Source organism: Mastomys coucha, unplaced genomic scaffold, assembly GCF_008632895.1.
Source record: "Mastomys coucha isolate ucsf_1 unplaced genomic scaffold, UCSF_Mcou_1 pScaffold22, whole genome shotgun sequence".
Lineage (NCBI taxonomy): Eukaryota > Metazoa > Chordata > Mammalia > Rodentia > Muridae > Mastomys > Mastomys coucha.
Window position 1 is genome coordinate 247969409 of NW_022196905.1, and position 17224 is coordinate 247986632.

Here is a 17224-nt window from a genome sequence, read left to right on the forward strand (position 1 = left end):
CCTGTAATACTAGGTATGTAGGAGGTTGAAAGTTGAGGTCCTGTCTGGGTAGTGAGACTGTCTTAAAATGAAATCAGGGCTGCAGAGATGGCTCATTTAGTGAAACACTCGCTGAACAAATTGTGGGCCTGTGTTTGATTCCCAGCCCATGTAAAGGAAAGGTTTCGTGTAGTGGAACATTCCTATAGTTCCAGTGTTGTAGAGGCAAAGACAGATTCTTGGAGCTTGCTGGCCAGCCAGCTCAGCTGAATTGGAAGCTCCTGAATCAGTGATAGATCCTGTCTTAAAAAAAAAAAAGGTAGAGAGTGACTGAAGAAGACACCTGATATCAACTTCTGGCTTCAATATGTATGCACACCCATCCATACATAGATGGAAGCATGCAAGTAAGAAGAGGGTGGAGGTGGGGTTGGTGCTAGAGAGACTACTCTGTGATTAAGAGCACTTTTTGCTCTTGTAGAGGACCCAGATTTGGTTTCTAGCACCCACTGGCTTACAACCAACTGTAACTCCAGTACTAAGGTATCCAATGCCCTATCTTGACCTCATGGATACTGGGTACACATGCAAGCAAAATACACAATTAAATGAGGAAGGAAGGTGACTGAAGATAAAGTTCAGTGATAGACTGTTTTCAGTCCCAGGTACCATGCCAAAATCATTGGATCAGGGTACAAATATTAAATGCAAACTGTTTCCATCCTCATTGTTTTTTGTTTTTTAGAGACAGGGTTTCTTTCTCTCTATAGTCCTGGCTGTCCTGGAACTCACTCTGTAGACCAGGCTGACCTCGAACTCGGAAATCGCCTGCCTCTGCCTCCCAAGTGCTGGGATTAAAGGCGTGTGCCACCACTGCCTGGCCTCATTGTTATTTATTGATTGTATAATATCAGTAAGCACTAGTTTCTAATGACAGTATGATACTTTAAGTAAGTTGATTTTTTTGGAATTCTTATGCTACGCTGGAGTGTGATGTAGTAGTAGTGTTTGCCTTGTCTTTGTGAGAACCCTATATTTGCCCCTAATGCTGAAAACAAAACGAAATAACAAAAACAGAACAAAATAGACTTGTCCTTTGGCACTGTGCACAGGTGCTTGTCGTTGCTTTCCCCAGAATGAGTGCTGGGAAAATAATAATATTGCGGGGTGTGGAAAACAGAAGTGGTAATTAAGTTCACAAAGAATTTTGAAACTTTGTATTTTGATTTTTGATTGTCAGTTTGTGTGTGTGTGTGTGTGTGTGTGTGTGTGTGTGTGTGTGTGTGTTAGAATTTGTTAGAATTGAAAAGCTTAAAACATTTTAGCTAGACTTTAAGGCTTGGGCTCTTTGTAGACCTGTTGATTAGAATCACCCTACCTTTGCTTTTTATTTGTTTGTTTTTGTATAGTCTTTTCAAAAAACAATTGGCAAGCCTGTTCTCCTGCAGTGCCCACACTGCTTATGTGGTCTTTAGTAACTGTTCCTGTTTCCCTTTAGGCAGGAAGTTATGTCCGTGATGATGCAGTTCCCAACTTGATTCAGTTAATAACCAACAGTGTGGAGATGCATGCTTACACCGTCCAGCGCCTGTACAAGGCAATTCTCGGTGATTATTCTCAAGTAAGTGCTTCATTTTCTGTTACTTCTTGGGAAGAATACTCTGATTTTCTTCTTATAGCACTAACACTTGAGACACATAATCTGTTTTGAACTCTACAACTGATGTTATGTAATTTACATTAAATATTATTTTGGGCCTGGACAGTAGTTCAGCAATTAAGGTTTCTGGACTCTACAAGCACGAGGATCTGAGTTTTATATCTTGTACCCTTGGTTCTTTTTTATTATTTTTATCATTCATTAAGTGTTTTGACACAAGATCTCACTATGTATCTTTGGCTAGCTTGGAACTCACTATGTAGACCCGTCTGTGTTTAAGTTTATAAAGACCTGCCTGGGTGCTGGGATTATAAAGGGCAAGTTTCACCCACCACTCCTCACCCCGCCACCCTCCACCCTTAAAGGCACTCATGGTGGCTTAGGCTTGTGTAATCCTAGTGCTGGTGAGAAGGAGACAGGTGAATTCCCACTGCTTTCTGTCCAGCCAGCCTAGCCTGCTTGGTGAAGACAGACCAATGAGAGTTCCTGTCTCTAAAAGAGTTGAACAAAAGCTGTGGCTGAGACTGCAGACATTGCTGAGAGGATAAGGCCCTCTCTGTACAAGCAGAAATCTTGAAAACTATAGTTGGGGTCATCAGAATGAACATGAAAGGCAAAAGTGTATAGATGTGGCCACCAGCACCAACAAAAGAACATAGAAGTGCTTGGGTATGCCTGTTTACTTGTGGCTCTCATACTCGCATGGAGACCCCCAAAGACTCCCAGAATAGGCTACCTTGTCTCAATGAATAATGTGGAAATGGAATGAAGATGTCAACCTCAGGCTTCTACTCACACTTGTGCACATATTCACTTATACCCACACAGGAGTTCACATGCATATGCACATAAGAAGAAAAGGCAGCCAGGCAGTAGTGGCACACGCCTTTAATCCCAGCACTTGGGAGGCAGAAGCAGGCGGATTTCTGAGTTTGAGGCCAGCCTGGTCTACAGAGTGAGTTCTAGGACAGCCAAGGCTACACAGAGAAACCCTGTCTCAAAAAAAAAAAAAAAAAGAAGAAGAAGAAGAAGAAGAAGAAGAAGAAGAAGAAGAAGAAGAAGAAGAAGAAGAAGAAGAAGAAGAAGAAGAAGGAGGAGGAGGAAAGGCAGACAACATCTGAGAAGCAACAGAGGTTGATTTCTGGCCTCTACTTTCAGCCATGTCCATGCACACAGACACTTAAACCAATATATACAAACACACTCATATACATGCATACCTTCCTGTACCTATATAAACATGCACATACAGACACGCACACAACACAGAATCTTTTGGGAAGATTGAAGACCTTGCTTTTCTTTTGGCAGCAACCCTTGGTACAAGTGGCTGCGTGGTGTATAGGTGAATATGGTGATCTTCTTGTGTCTGGCCAGTGTGAAGAGGAAGAGCCTATTCAGGTATCTTTTGCTGTTAGCTAAGGAGGTAACGAGAATGTGCTTTGATAATGGAAAAATGTTTAATGGGGAGTTGGAATTGATTTCTGGAAGCTTTTTACAGAAGTAGTATCCGGACTGTTTTAGACATGTGGCACTTAGAACACACAGTATCTTGGATTGTGTGCATTTAAATCCAGTTTAGTTGGTCTGGGGATATAGTAGGGTTATAGAGTTCTGGATTCGTGCTGGGTTTAGTCCCCACTACCGAACACAAAAACATGACCACTGATGCCTTACTTTTCTCCATTGCAAATGGAGTTTTGGTTTCTGCCACTTGGGGCAGCTAAGGAGGCACGCGTTTACTTCTATTTGTTTATTGAAGAGTTGGCTGTTGAGAGCGTTTTGGCAATAGCTTTGAACTCTTTTGTCTCCTGTATGCTTCTGCCATAACCTGGTCCTAATTGGCAATGGTCATTTAAAAGCCTGCTCTGACTAGTGGAATAACTTAGCATGGACTGCATGAGAAGTAGCACCCTTCTGCTCCCTGATGTTAATGGCTACACCTTCCATCTTCTTCCTCCCAGGTGACAGAAGATGAAGTGCTGGATATTTTAGAAAGTGTCCTGATCTCTAACATGTCCACCTCTGTGACAAGAGGCTATGCTCTCACTGCCATTATGAAGCTGTCCACCCGTTTTACCTGTACTGTAAAGTGAGTACTGGGAAAGGAGAGTTGAAAGGTTGTTCTGTAACTCCAAGGGTGATGCGAGCATCTTCTCTGTCACTCTCTACCTTAATTTTTGAGGCAGGGTTTCTTACTTAACTGGAAGCTCACTTATTTGACAAGTTGGCCACAAAACTTCAATAATCTGTGTCTAAGTGATCACCTCTATAGTGCTAGGATTATAGGTATGTACTGCCATACTTAATGCTTGCGTGGGAATCGCTTTACCCACTGAGCCATCTCCTTAGCCTCTGTTCTGTAGCTCATTTGGTAGAGTATTTATTTTTTTAACACATACAAGACCTGGGGCTGATCTCAAGCACTGCAAAAAACAGGGCCTAGATCAGGTGTTTATGATCATCTCTGACTATATTACAGACTAATTTCAGGCTAAGCTAGCTTACATGGGACTCTGTCTGAGAAATCTAAAACCTTATCTTAGAAAATTTCAAGATTAGACAAAAAATGGGGCCGGAGAGATGGCTCAGCAGTTAAGAACACTTGCTACTCTTGAAGAAGACCCAAGTTCGATTCCCAGCATCTACATGGTGGTCAACAGCCATCTGTAACTCCAGTTTTAGCGATGATCCAGCATTCTCTTCTAGCCTCCTCAGGCACTGCACATATGGTGAACAGACATTCAGACAAGGTACACATACACATAAAGTAAAAATAAATCTCAGAAAAAAGGGAATGGAGAAAACTAGAGGCAATAGTAAAACGAGTTTTAATTTACTTAGTGCTACCCAGAGAATGATTAGTTTATCATTCATCTTTCCTTTGTGTCTGTATTTTGTTTTGCCATTGTCTCTCCCTACTGTGCATTATTTTGTAGCTAAACCTGTAGTTTTATAGTGTAGTTTCTAGCGTTTGTGGTTTATTGGGGTTTTTTGTTTGTTTGTTGTTTTTTGAGAAATGGTTTCTCCATGTAGCCCTGGCCGTTCTAGAACTTTCTCTGTAGACTGGGCTGTCCTGAACTCAGAGATCTGTCTGCTTTTGCCTCCCAGTGCTGGGATTAAAGGCATGCAGCACTATGCCTGCCTTGGTTTATTATATTCTAAGATATTGGTGTAGGAATAAAATTCAGATTTTTTGGGGGGGGAGGTTTCTAGACAGGGTTTCTCTTTGTAGCCCTGGCTGTCCTGGAACTCACTCTGTGGACCAGGCTGGCCTCGAACTCAGAAATCCACCTGCCTCTGCCTCCAACTGCTGGGATCAAAGGCATGTGCCACCACTGCCCAGCCAAATCTTTTGGGTTTTAATTGGTGCTATTTTGAGCAAAAATTAACTTGAGTCAGTTTTTCAGATGAAGTTAGTTTTCCTGTTTTATCTTCAAAGTGGCCACAACCAACCCATGAGCCAGGTAGCTTCGTGAGAAGTGTAATTATTTTAGTGTTTAAATTGTTAATTGGAAGGATTGTAGTGAGCAAAACCTCATTTTCAAAGGTACTAAGAAAGAGAATTGGATAATATATTTCTTTTGTGGCCAAGTGATGGGTACTTTTGTTTGCAGGGTTTTTTTTTTTTTTTCTCAGTGAGGAGATTGAACTTCAGTCCTCACAAATGCTGTACAAGCACCGTACCACTAAGCTGTGTTCCCAAACCTCTAGTAAGCTTAAGGATATGGAATAAATACTTAGTTAGAAATTTCTCAGCTGGGCGGTGGTGGCGAACACCTTTTAATCCCAGCACGTGGGAGGCAGAGGCAGGTGGATTTCTGAGTTCAAGGCCAGCCTGGTCTACCGAGTGAGTCCAGGGCATCCAGGACTACACAGAGAAACCCTGTCTCGAAAAACCAAAGGGAAAAAAAAAAGAATATTGATAAATGAATAAATAGAGATAAGGGAATTATATTTGTTCTTGGAACACAATTTGAATTAAGAAAACATAGATAATTCAAGAATTTAACCAGGAAACTGTTTTTAACATTTTCACTGCGGATTATAAATTTTGTGTTTTGAATGATTTCATTTATTGTATTATCTCTCTGCCCTACAGCCGGATTAAGAAAGTGGTTTCCATTTATGGGAGCAGCATCGATGTAGAGCTCCAGCAGAGGGCAGTAGAGTACAACGCACTTTTTAAGAAGTATGACCATATGAGGTGAGCAGAAGGAACAAAGCAGTGCCTGGCCCTCTGGCACCTGAGTGACTTCGTCCTTGTAGTCCCTCAAGGGACACTTGTTGCTTGTGGGCTGCGTTTACTGAGGTTAAAACCCTCCTTCGTTCTCACTGTGTGGGTGCTTTTGTTTTGTCCATTTTCTCTTCTTTCTAACCTCCTAAGAAATAAATGTATTGCTGGGCAGTGGTGGCACACGCCTTTAATCCCAGCACTTAGGAGGCAAAGGCAGGTGGATCTATCTGAGTTCAAGGCCAGCCTGGTCTACAGAGTGAGTTCCAGGCCAGCCATAATTACATGGTGAGACCCTGCTTCAAAGTAAATAAAAAATAATGTGTTTTTTATTCCACCTCCATCCTGTATGTAAAATTTGCATTATTTTCCATTGTATTTGGCTAAAAGGCAGTTGCAATTTTTTTCCAAGAGAATTTCTTTTTTTAAAAAAAATTTTTTTCTTGAGAGACAGGGCTTTTCTGCATAACCCTAGCTGTCCTGGAACTTATTCTATATACCAAGCTGTCCTCAAATTCTCATATCTGCCTGCCCCTGTCTCCCAGTGCTTGGACTAAAAGGTGTACACCACCAGTGGCAGTCCCAAGAGAAATAATTTTATTCAAATCCCATAAATTCCATTATTTCTAACATTTTGGTGCCTTGTTTTTTCTTCTTTCTGTTAGATAATACCTAATTCATGATTGAAATCTGCTAATGCCTATCAGTTTACCTTTTGTTTGTCTTTGTAGTATGTTTGGGGATTTAGATGGACATTTTGTTTATTCAGAGACTCTTGACTGTTTTAAACCCACTTGAGAATGTAGGTTATGTATGTATTCTTATAATCCATCTCCTGTTTCTGTTTCTGTTTCTGTTTCTGTGTGTGTGTGTGTGTGTGTGTGTGTGTGTTGGGTGGCAAGGGAAGATGCTTCTCCCTATTAGGCTTCAACATTAACTGATAATAGTGATTGTTTTGTGTAGGGTATTGAGGCTGACTGCCTAGAATAACTAACCACTACAATTCTTCTAGATCTGCCCTACTTGAAAGAATGCCTGTTATGGAAAAAGTGACCACAAATGGCCCTTCTGAGATTGTGCAGACAAATGGAGAGACAGAACCAGCTCCACTAGAGACTAAACCACCACCCTCTGGGCCACAACCCACAAGCCAGGTAGCCTTCTCTAGGGATCCTGGTGGTATTTTAGTTCCTGTAGCTTAGTTTTTAGCTGTTATCCTTTAGTATTTTTTGATTGCTTGATAATTGCCATCCTTAATGTTAAGTATTGGGAACAAAAAAACTGTGTTAAATACAATTTAGACAAATAACTTATGAATGAAGGTGTTATTTCCTTATTAGGCCAATGATCTATTGGATTTGTTGGGAGGAAATGACATAACACCCGTTATTCCAACCGCACCTACAAGCAAACCAGCATCTGCTGGTGGAGAGCTTCTTGACTTGCTGGGAGACATCACCCTAACAGGTAAAGCTGAGCTGGAGTCACTTACGTTTCGGGTAGCGATAGACATCTTGGGGGAAATGTTACTGAACACATTTTCCTTAATGGTTACTTTTGGTGAGCAGGAGGTAAAGCATTCGAGCTTTTGGTTCTTTTGGTTTGGTCTGTGCTTTCTGTATATTGTTTGGGGCTCTTTCTTTAACCTGTGTTTGAAGTAACTGCAGTACTTCCCTGAGATTGACTTTCTGTTGGAATTTGTTTTAGGTGCTCCAGCTGCTGCTCCTACCCCTGCCTCAGTGCCACAGATATCCCAGCCCCCCTTCTTGTTGGATGGGCTTTCGTCACAGCCTCTCTTCAATGACATCGCTCCAGGTACAGTTACCATCCCCATTCTCTGAGCACTGAGTTGTGGCTATTGAGCAAAAGGAGTACTGATTGTTTTGTTGTTAGCTGCCTCCAGTATGACTGATCTTCCTGTAATTTCCAAGGTATCCCCTCCATCACAGCGTACAGTAAGAATGGCTTGAAGATAGAATTTACCTTTGAACGGTCAAACACCAACCCCAGTGTAACAGTGATAACGATACAGGCCTCTAACAGCACAGAGCTAGACATGACGGACTTTGTTTTCCAGGCTGCAGTACCAAAGGTATGACAATGGCTTCTCTGCCTATTTATTTTGATTAAAAATTAGCTAACTTTGTTTTATGCATTTGATAAAGAATACATTTAATATTTAGAGATTAAAATTTCAGATTTAACTTAAGTCAGTAGTGTTACAAAATCATTGTGGTTCATTGAAACATGCCATTTTAGTTAATACTTTTACTTTGTTACATGCTCTAAAATATTTTTTTTGTATGTATTTGGATGGGTCTCTGTAAATGTATGCTCCGTCTGTCTGTCCGTCCATCAGTTCGTCCGTCCATCTGTCTGTCTGTCTATATCCAACAAGGCCAGAAAAGGTTATCTGATCCCCTAGATCTGCCTGATGTTGGTGCTAGGAATTGAACCTCGGTCCTTTGGAAGAGTAGCAGTTGCTTTTAACTGCTGAGCCCAGTGACTCAGGCCCAGTGACAGATACTCTTTTGGGTAGGGTAATGGAAGAAATATAGCTGGATATGATGGCACATGGTTTTAATCTCAGCACTTGGGGAGGAAGAGCAGGAGGACTGCCATGAGTTCAATGCTAACCTTATCTAAGTAGTGAATTTTAGATAGCCAGTAAGACCTTAATTTTTTTTAAAGATTTATTTATTTATTTTATGTGTATGAGTACACTGTAGGTGTACAGATGGCCGTGAGCCATCAGGTGGCTGCTGAGAATTGAACTCAGGATGGCCCCACTCTATCCAGCGTAATTCACTGTAGCTGTCTTCAGACACACCAGAAGAAGGCGTCAGATCTCATCACGGATGGTTGTGAACCACCATGTGATGGCTGGGATCCGAACTCAGGACCTTCAGAAGAGCAGTCAGTGAGCCATCTCGCCAGCCCAAGACCTTATTTTTAAAACATGTAAGCTAAAACCTAAGATTAGTGAGAACTGAGTTTTACAAGGTGGTAAGTTAATGCTTGAATATTGACATAGGTTTAGTAATATAGTACTAAAGATCCAAAAACACAAAATCTAACATAGAATTGAATGTTAATTTAGATAAAGGACTGTTTGGTAGCTAGTCACTAGATTACAATTACATTTTTTAAAAAACTCTAGATATTTTAAACCTTTAAAGTTACATTTATTTATTTATTTTATGTGTCCATGTGCTTTCATGTATGTATGTGGGTACACATGTCATAGTATGTGTGCAGAGGCTGGAGGACAACATTCAGAAGGTGGTTCTCTATTTCTACCATGTGGGCTCTATATGTATTGAACTCTGGTCATCAGTGGTAGTGGCAAGCACTCACTGAGCCATCCCTCCAGCCTCCGAAAATTTCCTCTCTTGATACCTAGGTGAGTGAAGCATTCCCCTCTTTTTTTTTTTTTTTTTAAAGATTTATTTATTATATATAAGTACACAGTAGCTGTCTTTAGACACACCAGAAGAGGGCGTCAGATCCCATTACAGATGGTTGTGGGTTATCGTGTGGTTGCTGGGATTTGAAATCAGGACCCCTGGAAGAGCAATCAGTGCTCTTAACCTCTGAGCCATCTCTCCAGCCCAAGAATTCCCCTCTTTAACCTCCAGTTTACTAGTGGTACAATGGCTGTTTTGTAAATTGAGGTGTTTTAAATTTTAACAAATCTTAATTTTAGGAATATTTACATTTGTTTTTGAATACTGGAAAAAATTTAATGAAGTTTAGAATGGGCAAAGTACAAAAGTTTTCTCTGAAAGATCACTATCAAGCTGTAGCCATTATATAAGTGAGCAAGCATATATAAGTGACTCTGTTCCGGTGGAATGCTAGAAACAGATATTAGGCTGTAATTTGCCAAGCACTGCCTTAGACTGAGCTAATCTTTACTAGTTTAACTAAAGCTAGTCTTAGCCTAACTTACTCATTCTGTGGCATGTGCAGCATGGCATTCATACAACACGCATTTTGAAGCTGACAGTGCTTTATTGTAGTTTCTATTCAGTGTTGTTAACCTTTGCTCATAATTTTTGGCTTCTGTATAACTTATGTATTTTAAAGTTATGTGCCATAGCTATGTTCACTAATAAATTCTAGAGCTGTTCTATTTTGATCTTAGAACTAGTTGTGCTCCCTGAAGTTGGTCAGTCTCTGTTTTTGCATTTGCAGAGAGAGGTGATGATGATAGCTACTTCCTAGTATCACTTTGACAGTGACTGAGGTTCTTATGTTGGACCCAACTAGAAGCCATGTTCTTGTGTTCAGTGCTCAGAAAATGTCTGTTGTTACAACCTAGGGTCTTTATAGTAATGAAGTTACGCTGGCCTAGCAGCATCACCTTTGTATGGCTTTGTTTTTTTTTGTTTTGTTTTGTTTTTATACTGGGCGCTACATTTTGCTGTGTATCTTGAGCTTCAAGGTGCTACATTTCATAGACTCTACTACATAGCTTTCAGTTTTTTAATGTCTCTGAGATTGACATGCAATTTGAGATTGATACCCAGTGAAGGGGCACTTGCCTATATGTATGAGGCCCTGATATGGTCACCTCCTCCTCATGTCATAGAAAAAATGAACTTGGTGTCTAATTATAAGCTTAAGGGGAAGCCCTTTTTCTTTTTTGGTGCTATATAAAATAACTTTGCATCATAGTTGATAGTACTTTAAATGTAGTGAAATATATTAGTAATGACATTTTCACCTTATATAATTCATTTTGAGAATAGAATTACAAATGAGACCCAAGATAATAAGTGTGTGTTTTCAGTTTGACTCTTTCCTTTTCCAATATTTGAGCTTATGAAAGGGCTCCTCTGTCAGTCAGGAAAGGCTTTTTACAGTGTAGCTGCCTGGCTTGCTTCAAGCACTTTCTTGTTTCATCTCTATAAACAGATAAAAACCTATCCACACTCAACAAATTAAGATATTTAGCTTATCTTGGTCTTTTGTTGTTTGGGCTGGTTCTTCCTGTACTTTTTCTTTAGGGCCTTGTGAGTCTGGTGGAACAATCCTGAGTGTTCCACTTACATATTAACAGCTGGCTTTTCAAGCCATTCCTTCACTTCTCTTGTAACAGGGGCATACCTTGGCATACCTTGGCATAATACACATTATTTAGGCTTTAAAAGTCCAAGTCCCTGAAGCCTAGTCATCAGGTTACACAGAAACATAAAGGTCTATAGTCAGTGTCTAGTATGTTGGCTTATTATATTTGGAAAGCTTTTTTTTCAGGTTCTGTTTGGCTTTGTTTCAGGCCACAGGCATCCAATCTTTACTTGCACAGTTGATCAGTTACTACTAAGCAGGGTTTCCAGAACAAGGAGTGCTACCTTTTGAGAAGTGATAGTCTAGAGCTCCCTTAGCTAGAGACAGGAAAGTGGCACCTTTATGTTTCCACAATCAGAGGCTCGAATTGGATGATTGCCGTTCTGCTTATATATCATGGGTAGGTGTGTGAAAAATAAGCACTGGGCAAAACTTAGAGAAACCTGTTTGTTGACCCATCTGCTGGCTGTCTAACGTCTTACTGGCTGTCATCTTTGCCCTAACACTGCTGTTGGTTCTCAAGAGTGCCCTTTGTTCCCCTGTAGACATTCCAGCTGCAGCTTCTGTCTCCTAGCAGCAGTGTCGTCCCAGCCTTCAATACAGGGACCATCACACAAGTCATTAAAGTTCTGAACCCACAGAAGGTGAGTAGTACATTTGAAACAGATCTGTTTAAGGTCACTTTATAAAATAAATCTTTATTTCAGTTTTACTTGTTTCTGACTCACATCTAGGAAAATGCCTGGTCTAACTTCCTTGTTCTTTTATAGAGATAAACCAAGCCCAGGGACATCAAAAAGACTAGTGACATTAAAATGCAACTAAAAATTCTCTATTGTGAGGATTAAAGATATAGTTTTGAGGATTTAGCAAAAGTTTAAATCAGAGGTAAAATCAAAAATCCGATTTACTGCTATAATTAGTATGGTTATCAAAACCAGTAGCATTTTAAGTGAAGTAGTTAAATGAAAAATAGCAGTAGAAGCCAGTTCAGCAGGAGTGTCGCTGTATCTTCTCAGTGAAATCAGCCGGTCCTGCTTCATACCTAACTGTCTGCTTTTCAAGCTCTCTGGCTGTTTCCTTCTTTTGTATTACTTTGCCTTTTCTCAGTTCTTTTTTGTGTCTTGCTCATGTCATTAATAAGAACAAGCACTCATTATTTTCATTATCTGATACCTGCAACAAAACTTTTTTAAATGTTTTAATATTTGACATTTGTCACATAAAGTACAATACATTTAAAACCATTCCTGTTACCTGTGTACCCAGGTATTTCTTTTATGCTTTGGAAATACAAACATTGATGATGTTTACTGAGGGTTTCATAAACCAACCAGCAGGTGACTCATATGTAGAATTTGTGACAGTGTGTTGCCTCATTTTCTAGAGACTTAGACAAAGAGTTAAATCTTTTGTTCCCCCAAACCCCACCCCACCATTGGGGACCTACTTGGTATTCCAGATGTACGTGTTCTTTACTTCATGGACTTGATGTTGATTCTTAGGCTCCAGTCTAGAGTGATAAATGTTTTGGCACTGGCTGTTTATCTATGTGCCACTTGAGACAGCTTTACTTGGATGTAGTTTATTTACCTTTAGGATTAAATACATCTGTGGAGCAGGGCATGGCAGCATGTGCCTGTAGTCCTCAGTACCTGGGAGGTTGAATCAGAGCATCACTTGAACTGAAGGGTTCGGGGCTAGCGTGATCAATGTAGTGGAACCTGTTTTCAAGAAACAGACTACTTATAGTCTGGGGAGACAGGGAGATTTAATTTCAGTGAATTAATTTATGGTTCTCTTTTCCCTTTTATAGCAACAGCTGCGAATGCGGATCAAGCTCACATATAATCACAAGGGCTCAGCAATGCAAGATTTAGCAGAAGTGAACAATTTCCCCCCTCAGTCCTGGCAATGAGGGTGCAGCACCATTCTCATTCTTATCTCACTCAATCAAAGGAATTCTGGGAAGGAGGTTGTGATTGCTGGCAAGTCCCCCCAACTGTACCATGGGTAGGCACGAGGAGCTGAGAGAACTGTAGAGGAGGGTTTTCCTCAAGTTACTGCTGACCTTGAAGCATCAGTAAAGACTAATGTCCTCTCCTCCGCTGTTGAGGCTGGCTGCTGCTTCTCGAGGCTACTTTGCACTCTTCCTCCTCTTCTCCCTTTTCTGCACTTCACCCCTCCCACATTTGCAGCCAGAATCAACATTCTCTGGGCCACTGAGGCAATCAGCAGCTGGCCTGGAGGAGAGGACTGGAATTCACGGCAAGAAAACACTCACTCTGTTTCTGCAGCAAAGAGTGGCCCCTACTGTCTACTGTTGTATCTCTGTGGACTGGGCAAGGTGGGGTGTTTATTCCTCACTAGCTGGTTACCATCAGGCATTTGAAATGGAATTGTAACAATGGACATAAGGGAGCTCTGCCCTTTTCTGCTGGTTCTCCTGATGTTTGAAAGAGGTGTTAGGCTCCTGGAGCCTTTTCTGTGCATTGCTGTATACACACAGACACACATGTATGTATGTTTGTTATATATATATAAAAAAATCTGGTTAGACCTTGAGAGGTTGTTTGTAAACACTGGACAGATGCAGTTCAAAGAGCTTTTGTTGAGATTTGGCATGAAGGATATGGTGCTCTATTTGTAATAGAAACTTCCAAGGCTCTTCCAGCTCCCCTTTCTCTCCATTCTTTAGCTGTAGTCATGAGTTCTCTCTCCATGATTTTCAAGATCAATTCCCATTAAATTGCAAAGTGGACACTTTCTAAAAGACACATGAATAGTTATTAATGATCCTATTCCCCCACAATGTTTCTCCCAAGCCTGTCACTTGCCTGTTTGAGCTGTGGTAAATGGGTCAAAAGAGAAGTTCAGTCTTAAGGAGCAGACCCTGTCACAAAACAACATGACCCATAGGAAGAGCAGTTCCAGACTCACTCAGGAGCACACTGGAGTCAGCTTATCCATTGCTCCAAACCTCCCTTTTTAATTTCCTGAGCCTGGCTTGGCCCTTGGCATTCCGTTTGAATTCCTTCTTCTAACTGGAACATTTGTGTTGTATCTGTAACACTGGCACTGAAATAAAGACCACACAGTTAAAGAAATCGTTCCTACATTGTACTTTATGGTGTTGAAATGAAGCCTTGTAGCTTCCTTGCCCCCTATGTGAGAGCAAGTCACCATAGGGTAGGAATATCCTTTCCTGAGTATGAGAAATTGGTCTCTTAAGAAACCAATCTCATGAACATTTGCATTATTAAAGGTTTGAGCTTTTTAAACAGTAAGAGTGCCGAGTGTTTTTTAGAAAAGACCCGATGTTACCAAATCTTTATGTTGACTTGCTGGAATGAGGTGAAGGTGATTGTCTGTGGTACATGTTGAATGTACTATGTATGTTCAGGTATTCAGGCATCATGTCCAGTTTACTGCAGGAGAAAGAAAAAGTGGGCAACCCCTCTCCCCTTGCTTGTAAAGCATTTGCAGTTGTTACTGTATTATGCAGTAAAATGACACTTTGGCTTCAGTTTTAAACCTTGATACAAATCTCCTTTTTCCCCTGCTCCATTTCACCACGCCTTTACTTAAAATCTTCAGTGTCTTGTCAAACCTAGCTCTGTATCAGATGCTAGACTATTCCTAACATTGACAAACTGGAGTTGAACTAAAGGCTCCAAAAGGGAAAGTTTCTGGTCTTAATAGTCCTTTAAGAGCAAGATTTATTGAAACTTACTTGACTGGGTAAATGGACAGCTGAGTTACAAACAGGATATTTCTCCTGTGTTCAGCAAAACAGATGTGGACAAGCGCAAGCTTTTAGACAGCTGCTCTGCCTGATCAGTGAAAGCCTTTAGGGTTTCCTGCAGACGGATTTCATTGGATGGATATTTAATGCTGTGAAACATGATAGGATTAATGCTGTACTGGTGGATTTCTTGAATAGAATTTGTCTTAACATTCCTTTTCGTGTGGAGGCTTTATTTTCTCCCTTACATCTGTAGCTAACCAGCTCAGGTTTTTGGTTGCTCTTTGTTGTTGTTGTTGAACTGAGTTGAATCTGAAGAAATCTGCTCAAGACCAAGTGCTAGCCGATGGAGCTAGAAAGATCTCCACTGCTGACAAAGCATCTGCCTGGGTGATGAGTTTTGAGGTAGCGTTTACGATCATCCATGGCTTTATTGAGAAGGAATAAAAAAAAAAATATCATGGCCTTAACACAAAGGGTGCTGCGTAGCTACGGAATTCATTTGGGAGACGACCTGAACAACACACTGACGGACTAGCAGCCCAGTGCCTGCCTAGGATGCTGATGGTTGTGAAGACTGCTCCAAGTGATTGGATCTTTGAAAGCTTCAGCGTGCCTTCTTAGTTTCTAGGAGCAGCATTAGTTTTCTTCTCACTTGGCCTTGCAGCTTAAAGGAGAAAAATTTCTTCGTTTCTGTGACTACTCGCACATTTCAGTCATTCCTTTCCCACATGTAACCCTTCAAGAGGAAACAGATTTGGATGGATTTGACAACCTCAGAGCCGTTGTGAAGAGAGTGATTTCTGTGACTTTTGAATAAAGCCAAGGTGATAAGCAGTGATCCCCACTTACTGACAGTTTTATACGCACTTGTACCTCATTAGCATCGCCTTCCTTGAGGAGTAGTTTTTATGTCATTCTTCTTTCCCATCCCAGAGTCATCCTAAGGGAGAATTCCTCTAAGTAATCTCAGACAACTGTAGACGCTTCTCCCATAATGCTTTGGTGCTGTTACCTTGAGATGGTTTAGGATGCCATGGAAGTTTTCTGCTGTGTGTTGTATCATCTGTTAAACTTTGAGGTCTTTTTTTCATTTAAAACAACATTCCTCAGTGTAACAGTACAGGTATTCCTTGCTTGGTTCCTGGTGTGGTTCTTAACCTTTGTTTTTCTCCCTCATCTATGAAAATAGACTTTTAAAACTGTCCAGTACTAATAGTTTGAAAATTTCCATCTCCTATATGATAACATGCTTTCCATTTCTGCATCCTTTTAGAAAATGTTGGAAGTTAGGGAATACTCCTTTTGTGGCTCAACTTTTATTTTCTTCTACATTGGAATATATTTCGGCATTGAGAACTTGGGGAAGAAGGAGTTTGAATGTGTATTTTTTTCCTATTGAATGTATTTTAACTACGGTGTCCTAAACTGAGAGAGAACAACAACAACAAAAAATGCATATTCATAAACTTTGTAGTTGGGAGGGCTGTGTATGCTGGAGTATTTGTCAGTCTGGGTGTGGGGGAAGAGAGAATTGCACAGGAAGTTCTGAAGTTTAAAATACTTCTGACCAGTTTTGGCTCGGGAGGGTGGGGCTGTTTGTGGAACTGAAAGTGAAAACCTTTAGCAATAGCAGTGAGTGGGTCCCATGGACAGGGTTCCATTCCCAGGACCTGGAACTCTTAAACAGATGAAAATGCTGAAGCAGTTTGAAGCAGCTTGAGCAGTTGCTTCTTGATCCTTGCTTCAAGACAGAGCATTGGAGACTTTTTTCCCCTTAAGAACCTGCATTTGCGCTTTGTGTGTTTTGTTTTTATTTTTATTTGGGGACCTCATGGGAGAGAGCTCCTGCACTCCTTCCTTTGTGAACCCCACTGTGTTCCTGTATCGTCCTTTTCCTTTTACTATGTTGTAAGTTACGTTTTCATTAGGCCCCATCACATCTTCTTTACTGTAAAATTATTAAAAGGCTGTTTCCACGTGGGGCAGCTAATGAAGTTCTAATTATTGCAGACATATTTTTGAGATGTAAAAAAATTTAAAGTGAAATGATAAGTCTTGAAGGCGAGTGAGGAATAAAACGGATGTAAACATTTACATGGGATGCATTTGGATTCTGCTGTGTGTATTGTCTTTTGGTTGAAACAAATTATGAACAGTGACTAATAATAAAAAGTCAGTACTCAATGATTTAAACTTTGCTGCCTTGCTTCTTGCATGTGAATCAGAAGCCTTGAATGAATTCTTACTCCAAAGCTTTGAGCAACACCGAGCATTTTAATGTTCCTTTGAGCAGAAATCTCACCTAGAGAAGAAACATTTTAAAACCTTGTAGATGTTTTACACAGAGAAAAGTCCAAAGAGCAAGTAGACATTTAACTGGAACGCAGTTACTGTCAGGTTTGTTTTCTCCACATAGGCGAATTCTCAAAGCTACGAAGCCACTGTGATGAAATATGTAGTAAATATATTTCATTATAAGTTAAGTTTTGTGTTCTGTTTGTTTGCTTGATTGGTTTTGCTGAGTTGTTTT

General features: G+C 40.5%; 1 protein-coding gene across 2 annotated transcripts in view; it reads left to right on the forward strand.

Annotated features, from left to right (window-relative positions):
• Ap1g1 (adaptor related protein complex 1 subunit gamma 1) overlaps window positions 1-16881 on the forward strand; it is an 86527-nt gene extending 69646 nt beyond the window's left edge. For both annotated transcript variants that reach the window (XM_031341404.1, XM_031341405.1), the window contains 10 exons: window positions 1478-1600; window positions 2951-3040; window positions 3604-3731; window positions 5742-5846; window positions 6886-7027; window positions 7214-7340; window positions 7581-7688; window positions 7805-7965; window positions 11492-11590; window positions 12763-16881. In XM_031341404.1, the coding sequence (XP_031197264.1) occupies window positions 1478-1600; window positions 2951-3040; window positions 3604-3731; window positions 5742-5846; window positions 6886-7027; window positions 7214-7340; window positions 7581-7688; window positions 7805-7965; window positions 11492-11590; window positions 12763-12864 (1185 nt within the window). In that variant the 3' untranslated portion in view covers window positions 12865-16881. The remainder of the gene's footprint in view (window positions 1-1477; window positions 1601-2950; window positions 3041-3603; window positions 3732-5741; window positions 5847-6885; window positions 7028-7213; window positions 7341-7580; window positions 7689-7804; window positions 7966-11491; window positions 11591-12762) is intronic.
• Window positions 16882-17224: the final 343 nt, after the last annotated feature.